Source organism: Carassius gibelio, chromosome B11 (assembly GCF_023724105.1).
Source record: "Carassius gibelio isolate Cgi1373 ecotype wild population from Czech Republic chromosome B11, carGib1.2-hapl.c, whole genome shotgun sequence".
Lineage (NCBI taxonomy): Eukaryota > Metazoa > Chordata > Actinopteri > Cypriniformes > Cyprinidae > Carassius > Carassius gibelio.
In genome coordinates, this window is record NC_068406.1 from 6117499 (window position 1) to 6140145 (window position 22647).

Consider the following 22647-nt stretch of genomic DNA (forward strand, 5'->3'; position numbering starts at 1 on the left):
CCCTTGCCGGTGTCCCTAACCCTAACCCTCCCGGTGTGGAGTCGCACGGTAGAGTCGCACGGTAGAGTCGCACGGTAGAGTCGCACGGTAGAGTCGCACGGTAGAGTCGCACGGTAGAGTCGCACGGTAGAGTCGCACGGTAGAGTCGCACGGTAGAGTCGCACGGTAGAGTCGCACGGTAGAGTCGCACGATACTCTTCAGTCTTCACATGAGGAGGCTTGAACTAGAGGGCTGCCGCGGTATACTAACCTTTTCTATACCCTTCAGACAAAACATAGAATTTACCTCTGTAGAATTTAGTAAAACAGCTGTTTATGAAATGCTGCGTACTTTAGGGCCAGTGCTAACTCTAAGCAGTTGACCTCTGCAATATGAAGGGCCCCCGTTTCATGTTTTCATGTTTTTCATGTTTACATTGGGCACTCCCACCAGGTAAAACATACTGATTGTTTGCATTTTGTTTTTAAGCCCATAAATTATAATGTACTTGTTCTAATTTATATTGTAATGTAGTCATATATATATCATCTTAACATTGATTGTAGGGTTATCATTGCACAAATGAATGCACTCTCTACTTTTTACAAATAAAATGAAGAGAGTTCTAAACTAATGCGCTGTCTTCTGTATCTTACACATATGCTCAGTCACTCACACGCTTTGTGTGCAATCAGACATTCAGGATCAAACCTTTTACCGCATATTTTTATAAAGTATAAATAGCTTAATCGCTCGAGCTAAATTATCTTTCTCCTCAAGTAGCTGGTAACATCATTGTTTCTAAAGAGATTAAAGCCACAGCTTCACTGTTAATATAGAAATGCACCTTGCATGCACAGCCTCGCTCTCTCTCGGATCATCGTCATATCTATTTTGAACACAGAATTTCTTTTTAGTTATGCTAAATTACCCTTTAATAATTATGATTGGGTCTGTCATATATAACGTAATAATGAGAACACTATTGTATTAAAAATGTTAATTATTTGGGTTTATTTGCCACTGCAACTGAAGGCTAGCTAAATCATTTAAATGTTAGTACATGGTAGAGATGCAATGATAGCATTGTTTGCTTTTGAAATACAACAAATTAGCTGACTTTTTGTTTTTAAATAGCAACAACAGTAATTTCTGGAATGGCTCTAAAGCATATTTCTCTCTCCAGGACTCGCAGCAGCCGTCCCCTTTAGCACTGCTGGCTGCCACCTGCAGTCGGATAGATGAAAACGACACGGCAGAACAGCAGTCGCGCCAGAGCCAGGACTCCCAGATCGAGCTCCAGCAGCCCCATCTGAGCCACAGCAGTAACGGCTGGCATGTGATCCCTGCAGGTGCTCCGGTGTCCAGCAGCTCTCACAGCACCGGAGCCCTGCTGCAGCCGCAGTATGTGATGGCCTCCTCTCAGAACCTGCAGGCGCCGGTGCTCAGCACCCTCTCTGGGGTCATGCCGGGCGTCCAGTACCAGATGATCCCGCAGTTCCAGACTGTGGACGGACAGCAGCTCCAGTTCACTCAGACGGCTCCGGAGGTGTCCACAGCGGGGCAGTTTCAGCTGGTGACCTCTCCCAGCGGGAATCAACAGCTCATCGCTGCCCCCAGCAGAGCTTCTGGAAACATCCTGACTGTCCCTGGGCTCTTCCAGCAAGCCATCCCACTGCAGAACCTCAGCCTGAGCGGAGCCGTGCTGCCCAATCAGGCGCAGTTCCTGACCAACATGCCGCTCAATGCCAACATCACGCTCCTGCCGGTGGGCTCTGTAAGTGACGCTAACGCTGGAGGAGCTCCTCAGCAGCTGCTCCAGAGCACCACAGCAGCAGAGTACTGCACCACCTCCACCAGCACACAGACCACTGCGCCGGGAGGCGTCCTGACGCTGGCCCAGAGCAACACATCAGAGCCCGGGAAGACCTTCCAGAACACGTCCGGAGATGGACCGAAAGTGAGTCAGGCTCAGATCGTCATTCAGCCGCAGCAGGTGCTGCAGAGTGTCTCGGCCGGCGGCCAGGTGTTCGCCACACAGAGCCTGTCTCAGGACGGACTGCAGAACGTTCAGATCCAGACCATCGCCAACGGCAGCCCCATCCTGATCCGCACCGTCGGGCCGAATGGACAGGTCAGCTGGCAGACGCTTCAGCTGCAGAGCCCCGCTAACACCCAGATCACGCTAGCACAGCCCGGCACGCTCTCAGGCCTGCAGACCATCAACCTGAACACACTGGGAAACACAGGGCTGCAGATGCACCAGCTGCAGGGGGTTCCCATCACCATCACCAACACAGCGGGTGAGTCTGCTACCCTTCTTCTGTTCGGTCCCTTCTATAAACCTGTCATCAGTAGGCCTGTCACGGTAACAAATTTTGCTGGACGATAAATTCTCCAAGAAATCATTGCGATAAATGATAATATTGTTGTTCTAAGACCAGTTTCAATTAATATGAAGTTAATGGTATAATAACGCAGGTACATTTTCAAAGATCAATAAACCTTTATTTTAAAGCAGATTCCCAGCAAGAAATACCAACATGTTGACTTTTTTTCAGTTTGCCAAAGAGAACACAATGTTTAACACCATTTACATCTGGTAAAGAGCAGGTATACATTTATTTCGTACCAACTAACAATATGAAAATATGAACACTTTCATGAATTAAAACATTTGTGTTAGAACAGCTTTTCACAAAAATTAGTTCCTGCTAGTGTTTCATGAATGAGGGCCAATGTGTAGATTACATGAATAATGAGACTGATTTCATCCATACCCTGGATTCACCCTCGGGCAGTGAAACTAAGTCAAGTCACCTTTATTTATATAGCGCTTTAAACAAAATACATTGCGTCAAAGCAACTGAACAACATTCATTTGGAAAACTGTGTGTCAATAATGCAGAATGATAGTTAAAGGCAGTTCATCATTGAATTCAGTGATGTCATCTCTGTTCAGTTAAATAGTGTCTGTGCATTTATTTGCAATCAAGTCAATGATATCGCTGTAGATGAAGTGACCCCAACTAAGCAAGCCAGAGGCGACAGCGGCAAGGAACCGAAACTCCATCGGTGACAGAATGGAGAAAAAAACCTTGGGAGAAACCAGGCTCAGTTGGGGTCAGTTCTCCTCTGACCAGACGAAACCAGCAGTTCAATTCCAGACTGCAGCAAAGTCAGATTGTGCAGAAGAATCATCTGTTTCCTGTGGTCTTGTCCTGATGCTCCTCTGAGACAAGGTCTTTACAGGGGATCTGTATCTGGGGCTCTAGTTGTCCTGGTCTCCGCTGTCTTTCAGGGCAGTAGAGGTCCTTTCTAGGTGCTGATCCACCATCTGGTCTGGATACGTACTGGATCCGGGTGACTGCAGTGACCCTCTGATCTGGACACAGACTGGATCTGGTGGCCACGGTGACCTCGGAATAATAGAGAAACAGACAAATATTAGCGTAGATGCCATTCTTTTAATGATGTAGCAAGTACATCGGGTGTTATGTGAAGTGTTTCCGGTTCCGGTTTACCTAATTAATGCAGCCTAAAAATCCTTTAACGGATTTGGATATTAAAAGCATATTAGTATGTTATGTGTAAGCCAGGTTAAAGAGATGGGTCTTTAATCTAGATTTAAACTGCAAGAGTGTGTCTGCCTCCCGAACAATGTTAGGTAGGTTATTCCAGAGTTTAGGAGCCAAATAGGAAAAGGATCTGCCGCCCGCAGTTGATTTTGATACTCTAGGTGTTATCAAATTGCCTGAGTTTACTTGACTAAGTAAAGGATTAAATAAATTACCACATTGAAATCATTTATCTGTGATCTCACTGACTAATGTTAATTGCCTGTCGTATGTAAAACGGAAGTGTCTTTTAGGTTCCTCAGATTCCTTTTAATTCAATCAAGTTAAACCTAAACTTTTCTTTTGACAGGTTGTTGTAAAGACCTTCTATCTGTATCTGATAGTTTTCTCAAATGAAATGGTGAAAAACTGGTGAATTGATGCCTAAACCCTTGCGTTCACTTACCTCTGGCCACGTCTCAACATTCAGTTAACAAGCAAACTTCATGACTTTATGATGTTGCGTGTCTTTATAATTGACCATTTCTAGTGAAGCACAGAACACAGTTATGGAAACGTAAGACGTTATTTCTAGTTAGCACATTGATGGAAGGAGCTGCAGTTTTATAATCTAGCCCTTGTTTTGCGAGCTGCTTGTGTCTGTTTGTGTGCAGGCGATGGGAGCGGGACCACGGGGGACGCTCTGGAGGACAGTGGTGCGCTGGAGGAGAATATGGAGAGCAGCCCGACGCCCAGCAGCAGACGCACACGCAGAGAAGCCTGCACCTGCCCCTTCTGCAAAGACGGAGAGGGACGGTACGCTCCTCATCATGTCACACAGACACAGGCTTACACCACACCACACCACACTACACCACACTACACCACCCACACTACACCACACTACACTACACTACACCACCCACACTACACCACCCACACCACACCACACTACACCACCCACACTACACCACCCACACTACACCACACACACCACACTACACAACCCACACTACACTACACCACACTACACCACCCACACTACACCACACCACACTACACCACCCACACTACACCACACCACACTACACCACCCACACTACACTACACCACACTACACCACCCACACTACACCACACCACACTACACCACACTACACTACACTACACCACACTACACCACCCACACTACACCACACCACACTACACCACCCACACTACACCACCCACACTACACTACACCACACACACTACACCACACTACACTACACCACACTACACTACACCACCCACACCACACCACACTACACCACCCACACTACACTACACCACACTACACTACACCACCCACACTACACCACACTACACTACACCACACTACACTACACTACACCACACTACACCACCCACACTACACTACACTACACTACACCACACTACACCACCCACACTACACCACACTACACCACACTACACCACCCACACTACACCACACTACACCACCCACACTACACCACACTACACTACACCACACTACACCACCCACACTACACCACATTACACCACCCACACTACACCACACTACACTACACCACCCACACCACACCACACTACACCACACTACACCACCCACACTACACCACACACACCACACTACACAACCCACACTACACCACCCACACCACACCACACTACACCACCCACACTACACTACACTACACCACCCACACTACACCACACCACACTACACCACACTACACCACCCACACCACACTACACCACCCACACCACACTACACCACCCACACTACACCACCCCACCCCACACTACACCACCCACACTACACCAACCACACCACCCACACCACACCACACTACACCACACCACACCACACCACACTACACTACACCACACTACACTACACCACCCACACTACACTACACCACACTACACCACCCACACCACACTACACCACACCACACCACCCACACTACACCACACTACACTACACCACACTACACCACCCACACTACACCACACTACACTACACTACACCACACTACACCACACTACACCACACTACACTACACTACACCACCCACACCACACCACACTACACCACCCACACTACACCACACACACCACACTACACAACCCACACCACACTACACCACACTACACCACACCACACCACACTACACCACACTACACCACCCACACTACACACTACACTACACTACACCACACCACACTACACTACACCACCCTACACTACACCACCCACACTACACTACACCACACTACACCACCCACACTACACCACACCACACCACACTACACCACCCACACTACACCACACTACACCACACCACACTACACCACCCACACCACACCACCCCACCCCACACTACACCAACCACACCACCCACACCACACCACACTACACCACCCACACTACACCACCCCACACTACACCAACCACACCACCCACACCACACCACACTACACCACCCACACCACACCACACTACACTACACCACACTACACTACACTACACCACACTACACCACCCACACCACACTACACCACACCACCCACACTACACCACACTACACTACACCACACTACACCACCCACACTACACTACACCACCCACACTACACCAACCACACCACCCACACCACCCACACCACACCACACTACACCACCCACACTACACCACACCACACTACACCACACCACACTACACCACACTACACTACACCACCCACACTACACTACACCACACTACACCACCCACACCACACTACACCACCCACACCACCCACACTACACCACACTACACCACCCACACTACACCACCCACACTACACCACACTACACCACACTACACTACACTACACCACACTACACTACACTACACCACCCACACCACACCACACTACACCACCCACACTACACCACACACACCACACTACACAACCCACACTACACCACACTACACCACACCACACCACACTACACCACCCACACTACACTACACTACACCACACCACACTACACTACACCACCCTACACTACACCACCCACACTACACTACACCACACTACACCACCCACACTACACCACACCACACCACCCACACTACACCACCCACACTACACCACACCACCCCACACTACACCACCCACACCACTCCACCCACACCACACCACACTACACCACCCACACTACGCCACACCACACCACACCACACCACCCACACTACACCACCCACACCACACTACACCACCCACACTACACCACACCACACCACACCACACTACACCACCCACACCACACCACACTACACCACACTACACCACACTACACCACACCACACTACACCACACTACACCACACCACACTACACCATATACACCTAGGTGTATATGACTTTCTTCTTTCGGATGAATTCAGTCACAGTTACACCGATCGAAATAAGCTGAACTCAAAGACCTAAGACTTTTTCTATGTACACAAAAGGCCTATTTCTATCAAATATTGTTCACAAATCTGTCTAAATCTGTGTTGGTGAGCACTTCTCCTTTGCCGAGATAATCCATCCACCTCACAGGTGTGACATATCAAGATGTTGATTAGACAGCATGATTATTACACAGGTGTGCCTTAGACTGGCCTCAATAAAAGACCACTCTAATATGTGCAGTTTTACTGTATTGGGGGTCCGGGGGGGTCCGAAAACCAGTCAGTATCTGGTGTGACCACCATTTGCCTCCCACAGTGCAACACATCTCCTTCACATATGCTGTGTCTGAAATCGCTAACTCATTCACTAATCCCTATATAGTGTATGGCAGCTGAGTTCACTATATCAGGAAGGAGTGAACAAATAAATAAGTGAATGGATTCAGACAGTGACGTATAGCCTACACTGCGTGTGAGACTTGGAGCTGTTGCAAAAACATTGCCATATGTACTTTTATATTATGTGTACCTAATTTTTGAAAGTAATATAGCAATAATACTCAGAATTACTTTTTATTGCAGTTATACATACCTCTGTGTCAGCTTTGTGGCTACATTGATGGTATATAATTACACTCGAAATCAGAATGAATTGTGGGTAAAAAGTAGTGGACAAATGTAGGGAATGAAGTAATTCACTCAGAATACGGACAGCAATGCAAAATGGCTGACACCCCATATAGTGCACTATATAGTGGATAGGGAGCGGTTTCGGACACAGCAATAGGGTTGATCAGGTTGTTGATTGTGGGATGTTGGTCCACTCCTCTTCAATGGCTGTGTGAAGTTACTGGATATTGGCAGGAAGTGGAACACGCTGTCGTATACACTGATCCAGAGCATCCCAAACATGCTCAATGGGTGACATGTCCGCAGTATGCTGACCATACAAGAACTGGGATGTTTTCCAGCTTCCAGGAATTGTGTACAGATCCTTGTAGCATGGGGCTGTGCATTATCATGCTGCAACATGAGGTGATGTCTGTATATAACATACACCTGCCCATACCATAACCCCACTGCCACCATGGGCCACTCGGTCCACAACGCTGACATCAACAAACCGTTTACCCACATGACGCCATACACGCTGTCTGACATCTGCCCTGTACAGTGAGAAACATGATTCATACGTCAAGAGAACACCTCTCCAAAGTGCCAGACGCCATTGAATGTGAGCATTTGTCCACTCATGTCTATTATGATGATGAACTTCAGTCAGGACGAGACCCGGATGAGGACGACGAGCAGCAGATGAGCTTCCCTGAGACGGTTTCTGACAGTTTGTGCAGAGATGATTTGGGTCTGGAAACCGATTGTTGCAGGAGCTGTCCTCAGCTGGTCTCAGATGATCTTGGAGGAGAAGATGCTGGATGTGGAGGTTCTGGGCTGGTGTGGTTACACGTGGTCTGTGGTTGTGAGGCCGAATAGATGTACTGCCAAACTCTCTGAAACACTTATGGTGATGGCTTATGATAGAGAAATTAACATTCAGTTCATGGACAACAGCTCTGATGGACATTAGTCCCTAGTTCCTGGGTAAAGTTCCTGCGGTGGAAAAGTGGCTCTAGTCAATAAATCTGGTTCCGTGATTACAGCCAAATCACCGTCACCTGCTTTCAAATGGAGCAGCATTAATAGAGCCACAGATCACTGACAAGCTATGCAATATCGCATTCATTATCAAAGTCCCTAGGCCACATCATTCAATGAAGAAAATGACAAGCAGCTTTTGCACTGAAGTATAAGGAGATGTAACAACGCAAGTATCGATAACCGTATCGTTTCTCCTGATGTTTATCAGTACTCCGGTATCAACCCAGTTAAGTACCGGTCCAAAAGAGGTCCTGACCCTTTAATCCTTGTTTTAAAGCTGTGTTTTGTAGCAGCAGGTATTTATAGGCTGCTGTCACTTTAAGACCTGATGCATGGATCCAGTAAACGATACACTTCTGATTTCTGGAAGTTGACTTGACTGAAGCTATCACTGACTTTAACTGTGATTTGTGTTTTTCGATGCTTGAATGGTGTTCTATAAACAAAACATTATTATTAACTACAATACTTGATGGGATGGATATTTAGACAATTTTTACTAGACCAATTCACTATGGCCAGCTGTAAAAGCCTTGCCTACATATTTCAGTCTTTGTTAAATTGTCATCTTGCCTGCTCTTCCTGCAGCAGTGACCCCAGTAAGAAGAAGCAGCACATCTGTCATATTCCCGGATGTGGGAAGGTGTATGGGAAGACGTCTCATCTGCGGGCACACTTGCGCTGGCACACTGGAGAGAGGCCCTTCGTGTGCTCCTGGTCCTTCTGCGGGAAACGCTTCACCCGCTCCGATGAGCTGCAGCGGCACAAGAGGACACACACAGGTGAGTTTCACACACTCGCAGAGTTCGCAGAGGTCACAGGCACTTAAAGAGTTAAAGTGAGGGCACTTACTTACTGTATATCTGTGTGTGTGTGTGTGTGAGAGATTTAGTTCATGTTGCAGGGTTATTTGTTATGCAAGTATAGCCATGCAGATTGCAGAAACCTATAAAGTTGTTGACAAAAAACATGTATGAACAACAAAATAAAGAGCTCTATGTATTTGGTGATTTTAAGAGAAATTTGAATAAACTCAGTAAGTCTTAAGTTGATTCTGCCCTCACACTGCTTGTGATTAACTTCTGATTAGCCACGGTCGAATGCTCATCTTGAGGATTCAACTCAACACGGTTATATATTTAAAATAGATCTGTGACAAAATCAAGGCTGCATTTATTAGATCAAAAGTAATTAAAAACAGTAATATTGTCACATTACAGTTCAACATGTGATCATTTCTGCAGTGTTCAGTGTCACACGATCCTTCAGAAATCATTCTAATATACTGACCAGAAGGGGTCACTCATTAAACCAATCAAACCCTTAGTTGGGCTGAAATGCTTCATACATGGAATAGTATTTAGGATATATTGATTATGTGGCTTAGTCATAGTTGTGCTTTACTGTAAAGCATCAATGAACGGAACTATTTTCTAAAACTGGAAAAATAAATTTTATAGAACTAAAGTAAAACAGTTTATTTCATTTAAACATTCAATTGCATATATCTATTGGTCACACTTTGTTAATGTTCCATTCTTGTTATTAACAAAACATTAACTAAGATTTTTGCCTCAAACTCCTAGGTAGTTAAGTTTAGGTATTGTGTAGGGATGTTGAATATGTACTAATAAACAGCCAATATGTTAATAATAGGCATGCTATTTAAAGGGGTGGTTGATTGCGATATTCACTTTTTTAACATTATTTAGTATGTTATGTTGAAGTTTGAGCATAAACAATATAGAGATGTTCTGATACGCTTTTTCTCTTCCCGATACCGATACCTGGGCTCAGGGTATCGGCCGATACCTAGTACTGATCCGATACCTGGGTGTGTATCTGTATATACAGCTGTATATACTACTAGCCCTGTGTAAATTGCTAGAATTATTTTATGGTGTGCTTCAGACTGATCCCTTAATAAAACATGAACAAATGCATGGTGAACTACTGTATTTATTACAGTATTTTTATTATCTGACATGAATTTGACAGTATTTTCTTAAGCGAAAAAGAACTTCAAATGCAGCCAAAAATTTAACACCACAAACTAAAAAAGGTATTTTAGTTTTACAATATAACTGTATAAAAAAACTGCAATAAATAAAACTAGTAATATAAAAAAATGATATTAATCATATAATCTCTTTACAACAAAACAAGTAAAAAAACAAGCAACTGTCTAGCATTATTATTATTATTAATAGAGACGTATTATTATTACTACATAGAGACATAGCTAAATCTACTGTAGGCTACAACAGTAGCTTAACATATTGTCAATGTACTCACGTTAAACTGAACGTTTATTTTGATGGATTGCCATGAAGATCTTTGAGTGTCTGTGTTTATGATATGACAGTTTTCTCAAATGAAATGGTAAATTCTCATGAAGTGATGGTTTATGTGTTCGTGTCCTCATATAGTGACACACGGAAGAGACTACAAAACAGCGAGCTCCCGCGCATCTGCGCCCGTCACCCACAGAGATGTAGAATTTGCAGGAGTAATATTTAAATAGTATTTTGCAGTTTAATATTCACAGACACTATATTCGGCTACAGTCCGGAGCCCTGCGCTTTGACTAACGCAGAAGTGACTGAACGCAGCTGCGGGTACAGAATACACTCAAACTTTCTACCGGTAATACAGAGACGCTGGTATAATCACATTTTTACAATTTCAGCACCGACTTGGTAGTGAAGTGCCAGTACTTTGTGGCATCCCTAGTCGCTGTTTTACTGTCTGGTTGGTCCAGTCTGAAATACTGCTATACAGCGGACATACTGCTAACGCGTTTTCATTTCTTCTTCGCTGCTCTAAACGCAACACGGCACTACTTCCTGCATTCTGAGCAGCGAAGAACAACCGTGCAGCGGTTAGGCAAAGCTAGCGGTCATAACTAGGTCTTGTTTAAGAAAATGGTATCTGATCGGTATATGGGTTCATGTACTCGGCGTTGCAAGAATTTGTTGTGGTATTTGTGATATTTCTGATACTTGTATAGGAATCGAAACAATACTAAAACAATATCTGCAAAGTTGTAAAGCTGAAAGTTCAATGCAAATGGAGATATTGTCTTTAAAAGATTCTGTCATTTTAATGCCTAAAAAAGCTTATAGGTAACACAAGTTACTTCCTGTGTTTGTGATGTAACAAACCCAGATAAACCCTGCTATCAGGAAAAGGCACCAAGGCAGAGAAGAGGAAGACAGAGGATACCTAGATTAAATTGTGATTCTGTAATAATTGTAATGCATTCACAAGTTTAAAATCAATGTTTTAATGCAGCGGTTCTTAACGGCGTTGTTTTTGGCAGCCCTTTTAGTTTTAGTCTTAAGGCGGTCGCACACCGGACAAGAAGCGTCGCGTCGCGCCGCATGTAGGACAACTCGAGGTATCGCACACTGGACGCGCACATTCTATATGCGTGAGCTCAATTTCACAGCAAGATGGGAGAGTTTTAACTTCATCTATTATTATTATTTTAAATATATGAATTTAATTAATAAAAGCTGAGTTTTGAACGTTAATTAATGAAAAGAATCTGTGTTATAATAAGTCTGTTATTGTTTTGTTGTATCTGTTGTCTAGGCAACTGTGCAGCTGAAAACGTAACCAAACTTTGTAACTTTACTTTGTAACCAAACTTTGTAATGTTTTATTTGAATGAAACAAGTGTACTGTATTTTAGGTTCAGTTTATAACATCTGGGTATTTTAATATAAAACCATGCAGATGGCGCTCTGTGGCGCGGCAGAAATTTGAACAGCGTTCTGAGTCGTAGCTGGGCGCCGCGGACAGACGCCGAATGGCGCCGCCGCTGTGTGTACACCCATAGAGAATAATGTGTTCGAATTTTAAAGACGTGGCGCGGCGCTGCGCTTCTCGTCCGGTGTGCGACCCCCTTTAGTCTTTTGGATGAAAATGCTTAACACTACACTACACACAAATAATATACAATTAAATTGTTCATTTTAAATGTATTGTGTAGGCTAGGTATAAAAATATAGGCTTTTAACAATCTTTCAGTGCGCAAACCCATGATAATATGAAACACTTCAAAACAGAGCGCACAAAGCGCGTATGCACATCGCGGGTGCAGAATGATGTGCTCAAAGCAACATGGAGTCACAGTGTGCTGCGCTGCTCAAGTGTGCATTTAAAAGTACGTGTAACCCCGCCCCAGGTCCGTCTCGTCAACGAAAACTCGAAAACGTCTCGTCATGTTTTAGTCACATTGGTTCTTAATACTGTTCCTCACGTCCCCTGCTCTGCATCTCACTGTCTCTCTCTCTCTCTCTCTCTCTCGCTGTCTCTCTTTCTGTGTGTCTCTCTCTCTCGCTGTCTCTCTTTCTGTCTCTCTCTCTCTCTGTCTCTGTCTCCCTCGCTGTGTCTCTCTCTCTCTCTCTCTCTCGCTGTCTCTCTTTCTGTGTCTCTCTCTCTCTCGCTGTCTCTCTTTCTGTCTCTCTCTCTCTCTCTCTGTCTCCCTCGCTGTCTCTCTCTCTCTCTCTCTGTCTCTGTCTCCCTCGCTGTCTCTCTCTCTCTGTCTCTGTCTCTCTCGCTATCTCTCGCTCTCTCTCTTGCTTTCGCTCTCTCTCTCTCTCTCTCTCTCTCTCTCTTTTGCTCGCTCGCTCTCTCGCTGTCTCTCTGTTTCTCTCTCGCTTTCTCTCTCTCTCTCTCTCTGTCTCTCTCGCTGTCGCTCTCACTGCTGTGTGTGTGTGTGTGTTCACTGCGGTGTGTGTTCACTTTGGAAGGGTTAAATGCAGAGCATGAATTCTTAGTGTGGTTCACCATACTTGGCTGTATGTCACGTCACTTTCAACCGGAGCACATGCACTGGGGTGAGCGGCACTAGAGTCGGTTTAGCCAATCACAACACAACGGGCTAGCTAACCAATCAGAGCCCATCGTCTGTATTTGAGGGAGGGCTTTTCTAAAAGCAGGAAATGATCAGCTCGTTTCTCAGAGAAGGGACAGAGGTTGTGGAATAAAGGTAAATTGTGATTTTTGAATTGTGATCTCAATTCAAACACCCACACAATCTGATTTCTAAATGACATGATCCTACCGTGGCTATTAAACCTTCCAAAAGTCTTTCCCGAGCAGTCAGATCTGCGTTCGCTGCCACTGACACAGAGAGCAGACATTTACCAAGAAACCGTCTTCACACTACACAATCTTATTTCTGTTTTAGTCATTCATATAAACACCGATATACTGGGGTGAATGTTTGTAGTCTATGGTAGTGATCGAAATAGAGCAAGTCATCTTGTGAAAGTAACTGGAGCTTCAAATAATGTTAGTTGATTGCATTGTTTCTCCACTAGGTGACAAGTCACTGTTAAATTTTTTTATTTGTCATTCAATCATTCAAAAGATTTGTTCAAAAATGCTGATCTTTCAAGTAATGAAGTATTTGTCATTGAACCAGTATTTCAAACCACTTTTTCATAATTTGAATTTACTCTTTCCCCGCTAGCATAAAATAATTAGTTGCCAGCAATTTTGATGATTTTCACTAGAATTTGATGGTCTTCTGTATATTTTGGTGTATGAATATTTGAATATGCCATGCGCCAAAATACATATCTGAGCGTCTACTTTTAAACAAAAAAATACATTTTAGTCTACCTTAAAACATTCCTTTTTTTCTTTTTTTTTAATGAACACTTGCATCTAGGTAGGTTTCACAAACAATGAATATTTTTTATCAAAGAGATGATGAAATCTGGATAATATTCAGTATGATTATCAAAGCAATAAATCCAGTAAATTGCTTCCATCAATTGCTGATGATCACATTATTTCTCATATGCATCTGTTTACATGAGATTGTGTGTTTGTTCGGGAGGTTTTGTACTCGTTCAGAAGATGTGTAATCACACCCCCGAGAGTATAACAGTGAAAACATGAAAAGCTGTTAAAACATGTCTTTTGGCAGAGAAGCGTTGACTTTTAAAAACCAGATAACTCCTCAATGGTGGGGAAAGTTAAAAATGGGTTAGGGTTAGATTGGGTTCAAAGTTTTTGATGAACATTCAGCTAACCTTATTTTGTCTCTTAATAGAAATATCAATACAACAGTTAAATGTCTTATTCATGTCTTATTCACAATGTCTTATTCACAGCCATTAAAGGGTTAGTTCACTCAAAAATGAAAAGTATGTCATTAATAACTCACCCTCATGTCGTTCCAAACCTGTGAGACTTCCGTTTATCTTCAGAACACAGTTTAAGATATTTTAGATTTAGTCCGAGAGCTCTCAGTCCCTCCATTGAAGCTGTGTGTACGGTCTACTGTCCATGTCCAGAAAGAGAAGAAAAACATCATCAAAGTAGTCCATGTGACATCAGAGGGTCAGTTAGAATATCCTGAAGCATCGAAAATACATTTTGGTCCAAAAATAGCAAAAACTATGACTTTATTCAGCATTGTCTTCTCTTCAGTGTCTGTGTGAGAGAGTTCAAAACAAAGCAGTTTGTGATATCTGGTTCATGAACGAATCATTCGATGTAACCGGATCTTCTTCAACCAGTTCACCAAATCGAACTGAATCGTTTTAAACGGTTCGCGTCTCTAATACTCATTAATCCACAAATGACTTAAGCTGTTAATTGTTTAATGTGTCTGACACTCCCTCTGAGTTCAAACAAACCAATATCCCGGAGTAATTCATTGACTCAAACAGTACACTGACTGAACTGCTGTGAAGAGAGGACTGAAGATGAACACAGAGCTGAGACAGATAACTAACAATAGACCGACTCGTTCACGAGTGAAGAACTGGTTGCATTGGTTTTCGGATCACCAGTATTTCCTCCGCACAGTTAGATTCAATAAACCGGTTGCATATTGGGGACGCGAACAGTTTAAAATGATTCAGTTCGATTTGGTGAACTGGTTGAAGAAGATCCGGTTACATCGAATGATTCGTTCCTGAACCAGATATCACAAACTGCTTTGTTTTGAACTCTCTCACAACAGACACGGAAGAGAAGACAATGCTGAATAAAGTCATATTTTTGCTATTTTTTGACCAAAATGTATTTTCGATGCTTCAGAATATTCTAACTGACCCTCTGATGTCACATGGACTACTTTGATGATGTTTTTCTTACCTTTCTGGACATGGACAGTAGACCGTACACACAGCTTCAATGGAGGGACTGAGAGCTCTCGGACTAAATCTAAAATATCTAAAACTGTGTTCTGAAGATAAACGGAAGTCTCACAGGTTTGGAACGACATGAGGGTGAGTTATTAATAACATAATTTTGATTTTTTGGGTGAACCTAACCCTTTAAATTATAATTATTTGGTTTATGAAAATCTCATTTCTGTTTATTAAATGTCATTTTGGTAACAAGATGTTCAGTCCTGTTTTAAAACATTCTGATCGGTTCCTTCATCCACTGGCCAGCAGTTGAACTTGTTTTGTTGCTGTTGTTGTTTTTAAACTGTGTGTGTGTGTGTGTGTGAGGACACACATCTGTATAATTACAATTTCAAAACGCTTATAAATCACTCGGAGTTATTTTTTTAGAGAAAGTAAGAATGTACAGAGTTTCCTGTGAGGGTTACGGAGGGTTACACGAACGGTTTGTACAGTATAAAAACCATTGTCTTCACAAAAAACAAATGTGTGAGTGTGTGTGTGTGTGTGTGTTTTGATGAAGATAGGCCTGGTGTGTGGATTCGTTAGATAACTTGATCTCATTCCTGGGTGTGAGGAGGAGTTCAGGAGAAGCCGGTTTTGCCTGTTTTGTCTGCCCCATCAGAGCAGCTTTTTCTCACAATTGCAGTCTTATTTCTTACAGTTTTTCACAATTGACCAAGGTTCTTCAACTGGGGGTCCACAGCGGTAGTACAGGGGGTCCACCAATTCATATTTGATGACAAATAATGTTTTTTTCAAATAAAAACATGGGCAACATCTGTAATCATAAAACAGATTTAACAAATGATCCTTTGTGGTTTTGAGTTTTAGCTCTAAAAACATGAAATGTTCCTGTTTGCAGTGGTGAGAAATGTAGCCAATCACAGGGATGCTTGTTGATGTCATGAGCACAATGGCCAATCAGAGGTGTTTAAGTTAGAATCCACGCACCTCTCAAAACGCCAGAGAGTGCTGCCTGCTTTTGTGAATACAATACAATATAATGCAAGTAAAAGAGAGATTGTGCATGCAGACAACGTTATAGATTGTAAAGGATCATTGCGAGATTACAAAGACCACATTTTAGTGATCGTACACAGTCTTTCACACTGTCAATGCTATATGGCTATAAACCATTGAATAAAAGTGCTGTTTTTCATGGTGCTGAGAGAACTGATGACCAGTTACACACAGCAACCTTTTGTAATTATGTACATATTAATGCATGAAAAGTATACTGTCTTAATATAAATAAACACATTATAATGTATTCTTAACCATAGTATGGTTCGTTTCCATTAATGCTGAAGACACGTTTGGAATCCGGGTCGTAGCTCTGAGAAGCGCTGAAGACCCCCGCTGTAGACGGTTTGATTCTAGCAGGAGTTTGTGTGAGAGAGCAGAGCTAAAGGATCCACAGCTCCAGTCATTATGAGTTTATTAAGAGTGGGATGCTGGCTGTTGATTGACTGATGCAAGAGTTGGTTTCTCAGTTGTGTTCCCTGAAAGCTGTTCCTGAGGAGCACAGTCCTGCAGAGTTCAGCTTACACACCTGGAGCAGCTCAGACGCACTAGACTCTGAAGGACAGCCCTGCTTTAATTCCTTCATTTGAACTAGAACAGATTAAGAGGTTTGCAGTGGCTTTACGGTGAACACATGCACTCAAACTGTTGTATTTGCTTTGTTTGCTCACAGGTGAGAAGAAGTTCTCATGCCCCGAGTGTCCTAAACGCTTCATGCGCAGTGACCACCTGTCCAAGCACATCAAGACGCACCTGAATAAGAAGGGCCCTGGTGTAGTGAGCAGCACAGATGACGCGGCGGCCGATCAGCAGACTCTGGCTCCTGTGGACCAGCGGTTAACACCCAGCGGCATCAGCGTGCTGCAGGTCACAGATCTGCACTCCATCAATCTCAGCAGCAATGGCTATTAATGCACTGGTGTCTGAGAGATGTGACTGAGCGATGCATTGAGAAGGCTCCGGGACGGACAGAGCCTCGTCCTCTCTTCTGCATCCCTTCCATGTATATTCTCAGCTCTCTTTCCCCTCTTTCACCGATTCCCTGAACTGAAATTGTGATGCGGTCACTCAGCAGTCACTTGATGTCAAGAAATGTGGATACCTTGGGCTAAAACAGAACGACACCAAAAGAAAGATGGAAAAAACTGTGTGAAAGTGATATATCGTAGTCTTCTTTTTAATAGTTTACTCACAAGCCATCATGCTTTCATGTATTAATCACGGTAAATAAGATGAAACAAAAAGATGTGATGCTTTTTGTACACAAGTTATATTTTTTCTAAGTATGGAAAACTGCAAATTCTGAAATGACCTTTGTTTTGTGAACGTATGAATTATTGCAGTCTTAAATGTCAACATTTTTATATTAAGTAGATCTTCCGTAACACATTTTGTATTGCTTCAGTTCTTTGTCTTGATATGCAGAACACATTTAAGTTACAGGAAATACATGCAGTTGCTTAATGCTAATTGTCATGGTTTTCTTGGTCTCTGTGGTCTTAATGTTTGGTTTCTAGGGGAAATGTTAACCAGTTCAAATACAGATGCCTTAAAGCCTTTATTTAGAGAGGGCTCTTTTATGAACTTGAGTTCAAACCAAAGCTCTACACTTTCCTTTACATGTTAACTCAGGTGAATGTTACTCTTTTGGTGTAAAGCATTCATAATTATTAAATTAAGATGAACTTCACAAAGAGTCCTAGTTGTTATTTATGCCTTCACTGTTTAAGGTGAAATCTCTTATGTCTGTGCACATAAGACTGTATTTCATTTTGCAAACCATGAGCAGCTCCCCACTACATTCTGTAAATAATGGATATAGATGGAATATACTGGAAATACTTTGTGTATGTGCCATTGCCTGAATGCATCCACGCTTTTCAAGGCCATGACAGTTGAAATTTTAGTAAATCATTGTATAAAGTAAAAAAATAGTAATATTTTGAATATTTTTAAAGATGAGCAAAAGACCCAGGATCTGGTAAAGAATGAAAAGCCATATGTTCAAAAGGACCAAGTAGCTATCAAAAAGAGAATTTCAGATCAAATAATCTGTGGCAGCAAGTGTGGGACAGAGCAACGAAGGGAAGACATTTATATGGAATTCAGGGAAATGTGGTTAAATAAGATTCACAATATTTAGAGGAAATAATAAGATTATGTATATTTTAAACTGGACTTAGTAACTATTATAAAAAAATATTATTTATAATGGGTTTTGCAGTCATTGTAATATAGAAGAGAGTTGAACATATCATAAATGAAAGAGGAGTGTTGTTTATAAAATTGCAGGAAAGAGGAATCCTAGACATATATAGTATAAAAGCAACAAGATTGTATATGAAAATATAATGAAGTATTTGTTGTTTATTTATTTATTTAGTTATTATTAGTATTATTTTCCCACTGATTAAGAGTAGTCATTCCTCGTTGTTCCACTCTGTTCAGTTGGTGGCAGTAATGCACCTTACAGCTTGTCTGCCAACCGCCAATAAACAAGAAGAACACCTTCACCAGGTAGAAACAGACACCATTCCGAGGCTTTAAATCCATTAATGAGGTGTCTCACATTTTTAAGTTTATTTAGTGATATCAAAATGAGCTGCGACTTAGGCTTATGCTCTTTGCATGGGATTTAAAACTCAAATAATTATATTTGGCACTAAAACTAATCAAAATGACTGAAATGTTGGTGATTTTAGCCTATATAATGGTGTAGATTGTTTTGTATAATATTAATCATTGAAAGAAAAAAAAAAACATTGTGTGTATTAATATAAAAGCATTATTTTTGAAAATAATATGCGCTTTAATGTATTTAGGCTTAAATATTGTTAAAGTGTGGTAAATTAAACAAAAGAAAAAGCTTCTTCAAAAGCAGTGCTGAATACTGCATCCAGATTAAAACATTAAAAATAATTTGTAAGTGCAGAAAATGTTTTTCTTTTATTAGTATTGTGATGATGTATTTCTGGGTGTTTGGTCACGCATGGGAACGTCATACATTTCTTTTCCAGTTACTTAGCTTCTCAGCAGCTATAGTCAATAGTAGGCTAATAAAGATTTATATAAATTACGTGCATAAAATACATGTAAATGATGACAAATTTAAATATTTATTTTAAACTGTACGGTTACTGCATTCACTGCTGTAGCAAACAATAAAATTTGAATAGACAGTTATGGCAGAAATTTTTTGAAAAATGAATTAAAAATATACTCAGACAATGAACACCATTAACAGCTATTATTATATGATGTAATCACACTTACAGCAATATTTGTTAGTTCTGTATGTTGTTTCAGGGTTAGCATCATCTGGGGTCCTCTGAGGGTCAGCATCATCTCTTCTCAGGTGTTCTAGATCCAGACTGGAGCTTGTGTAAATCCTAGTTCCCATGGGATGAAGATCCCAGCAGAAACAGAGAAACAAATAGAGACATCATTAGCATAGCTGCTGATCCAACAAAGTAAAATTAAGTAGTTTAACCCAAGCTAAAGAATAATAATGCACATTTGATCAAATGATCAAAATAATAACTAAAAAAAATATCTCTCTATTAGTTTTATTGGATCTTAATGCTGTGTTTGACACAATTGACCACAACATTCTTTTGCATAGACTTGAACACTTTGTTGGCATTAATGGAAGTGCATTAGCATGGTTTAAATCATACTTATATGATTGCCATCAGTTCGTAGCAGTGAATGAAGATGTATCATATCGATCACAAGTGCAGTATGGAGTACCTCAAGGCTCAGTACTAGGGCTGCTACTCTTCACGCTTTATATGTTACCCTTGGGAGATATCATCAGGAAACATGGTGTTAGCTTTCACTGTTATGCTGATGATACTCAGCTCTCTATTTCTTCGCAGCCCGGTGAAACACACCAATTTGAAAAACGAATGGAATGCATAGTCAATATAAAAAACTAGATGACGAGTAATTTCTTACTGCTAAATTCTGGAAAAAAAAACAGGTGTTAATTATAGGACCTAAAAGCTCTACATGTAATAACTTAGAGCACTGTCTAAGACTTATGCCGCGTTTCCACCGACATTACCAGGAACTTTTCTCCCAGGAACTTTTCTACCAGGAACTTTTTTGTCCCCCCAGACCCGTTGCCTTCTGCGTTTCCACCGCGGTCTAAAGTACCGGGAAGATTATGCTAATTTGTCCGGTGACGTAGTATTGCGTGCGACTGCTTCTTCTTGTCAGGTACAGACCGTAATCATTCTTGCGCGACAGAAAAGGTAGAATGGATGAGATCCAAGGAGTGCTGCTTCTGCTCATGTTGTATTGGTTTACTCAAGAAATGATGAACCAAACGGCAGAAAAAAGACGAGCACTGATAGTAAAGCGTATCCAGAAAGCTCGTAATGCTCGATACAAAACGAGACAACGTGTCTTATCAGCAATTGCCGACATCGACCGTGAGATGGCTGGGACTAACGCGCGACATCGAGCAGAAAGAACAAGATTGGTAAGAAATAATTAAATCGAATTTATCCAGAGTTGTGACTAATGTTATTATAGATTTCGTGAACTTATTTTTGCCACTTTTGTGTGTTCTAGATTTGCGAGTACTATCGAATACGTCGCGTTGCGCCATCAGTTTGGGTACACAATAGAACAACTGCGTGGTGGGACAGCGTGGTTTCGACTTTCACCGAGGCCCAGTGGATAAAGAATTTCCGGATGTCTAAAGATACTTTTATGTACCTCTGTCGTCGATTGCAACCTCAACTGGAGAGACAAGACACAAACTACAGACTTTGTATAACCATCGAAAAAAGAATCGCCATTGCACTGTGGAAACTAGCAACCAACTCCGAGTACAGAAGCATCTCTCATTTATTTGGAATTGGAGTTGCTACTGTGTGTCGATGTGTTCATGATTTTTGCTCCGCTGTCGAGAAAGTACTCATGCCAGAAGTTATTAAATTACCAAACAGTGAAAAGTTAAAAGAAATGGCTACATATTTTGAACGCAGATGGGGGTTGCCACAGTGTGTAGGTGCAATTGATGGGTCACATATCCCCATTCTTGGACCTGAGGACTACCACACAGAGTACTTCAACCGAAAGGGCTGGCATTCGATCATCCTGCAGGCTGTTGTAGATGGAAGGGGACTTTTTTGGAATGTTTTTGTTGGAGCACCAGGCAGCCTGCATGATGCCAGAGTGCTGCGTTTGTCAGGTTTGTGGGGACTAGTTGATAGGGGTTTGTTACTACCTGATGTAACAAAAAACATTTGTGGACATGATGTGGGATACTTTGTCCTTGGTGATGCAGCTTATCCTTTGAAGAGCTGGCTGATGAAACCTTTTACTGACAACGGACAACTGACACCCCAAAAAATTGTGTACAATCAAAAAACAAGCAGAGCCAGGGTGGTGGTGGAGAATGCTTTTGGCAGACTAAAAGGAAGATGGAGGTGTTTGCTAAAAAGAAATGACTGCAGTACGCACAAGGTCAAATCCCTGGTGATAGCATGTTGTGTTCTGCATAACCTTTGTGAAATGAATGGTGATGAGTTCAGGGAAGAATGGGTGACAGGTGCATTAAACCAGCCTGATGGTGCTCAGTCAGCCACTGTAGAGGCTGAGGGACTAGATGCACGCACAGCTCTAATGCAGTTTTTGACGACAACATAGTAAGCTGCAGTATCACTGCAATGTAATGTGAACAGCTGTGATGTGCCTTGTGTTCATGCTGATAAACCTGTAATACAACATTGCAACAAAAGCAGTGTACAACTTTCTTCTAATAAATTCAATTTACTAAAACTGAAGTG

At 42.2% G+C, this 22647-nt stretch overlaps 2 protein-coding genes across 4 annotated transcripts in view; both read left to right on the plus strand.

Annotated features, from left to right (window-relative positions):
* The window catches only part of sp1 (sp1 transcription factor), a 31995-nt gene extending 13455 nt beyond the window's left edge, over window positions 1-18540 (plus strand). For all 3 annotated transcript variants that reach the window (XM_052568489.1, XM_052568490.1, XM_052568488.1), the window contains exons 3-6: window positions 1167-2283; window positions 4212-4353; window positions 9249-9442; window positions 17520-18540. In XM_052568489.1, the coding sequence (XP_052424449.1) occupies window positions 1167-2283; window positions 4212-4353; window positions 9249-9442; window positions 17520-17758 (1692 nt within the window). In that variant the 3' untranslated portion in view covers window positions 17759-18540. The remainder of the gene's footprint in view (window positions 1-1166; window positions 2284-4211; window positions 4354-9248; window positions 9443-17519) is intronic.
* A 2349-nt stretch (window positions 18541-20889) lies between these two features.
* On the plus strand, window positions 20890-22639 carry LOC127968553 (uncharacterized). Its single transcript, XM_052569834.1, has 2 exons — window positions 20890-21332; window positions 21425-22639. The coding sequence occupies exons 1-2, from the start codon at window positions 21108-21110 to the stop codon at window positions 22505-22507; spliced, it is 1308 nt and encodes a 435-aa protein (XP_052425794.1). The 5' UTR covers window positions 20890-21107; the 3' UTR covers window positions 22508-22639.
* Window positions 22640-22647: the final 8 nt, after the last annotated feature.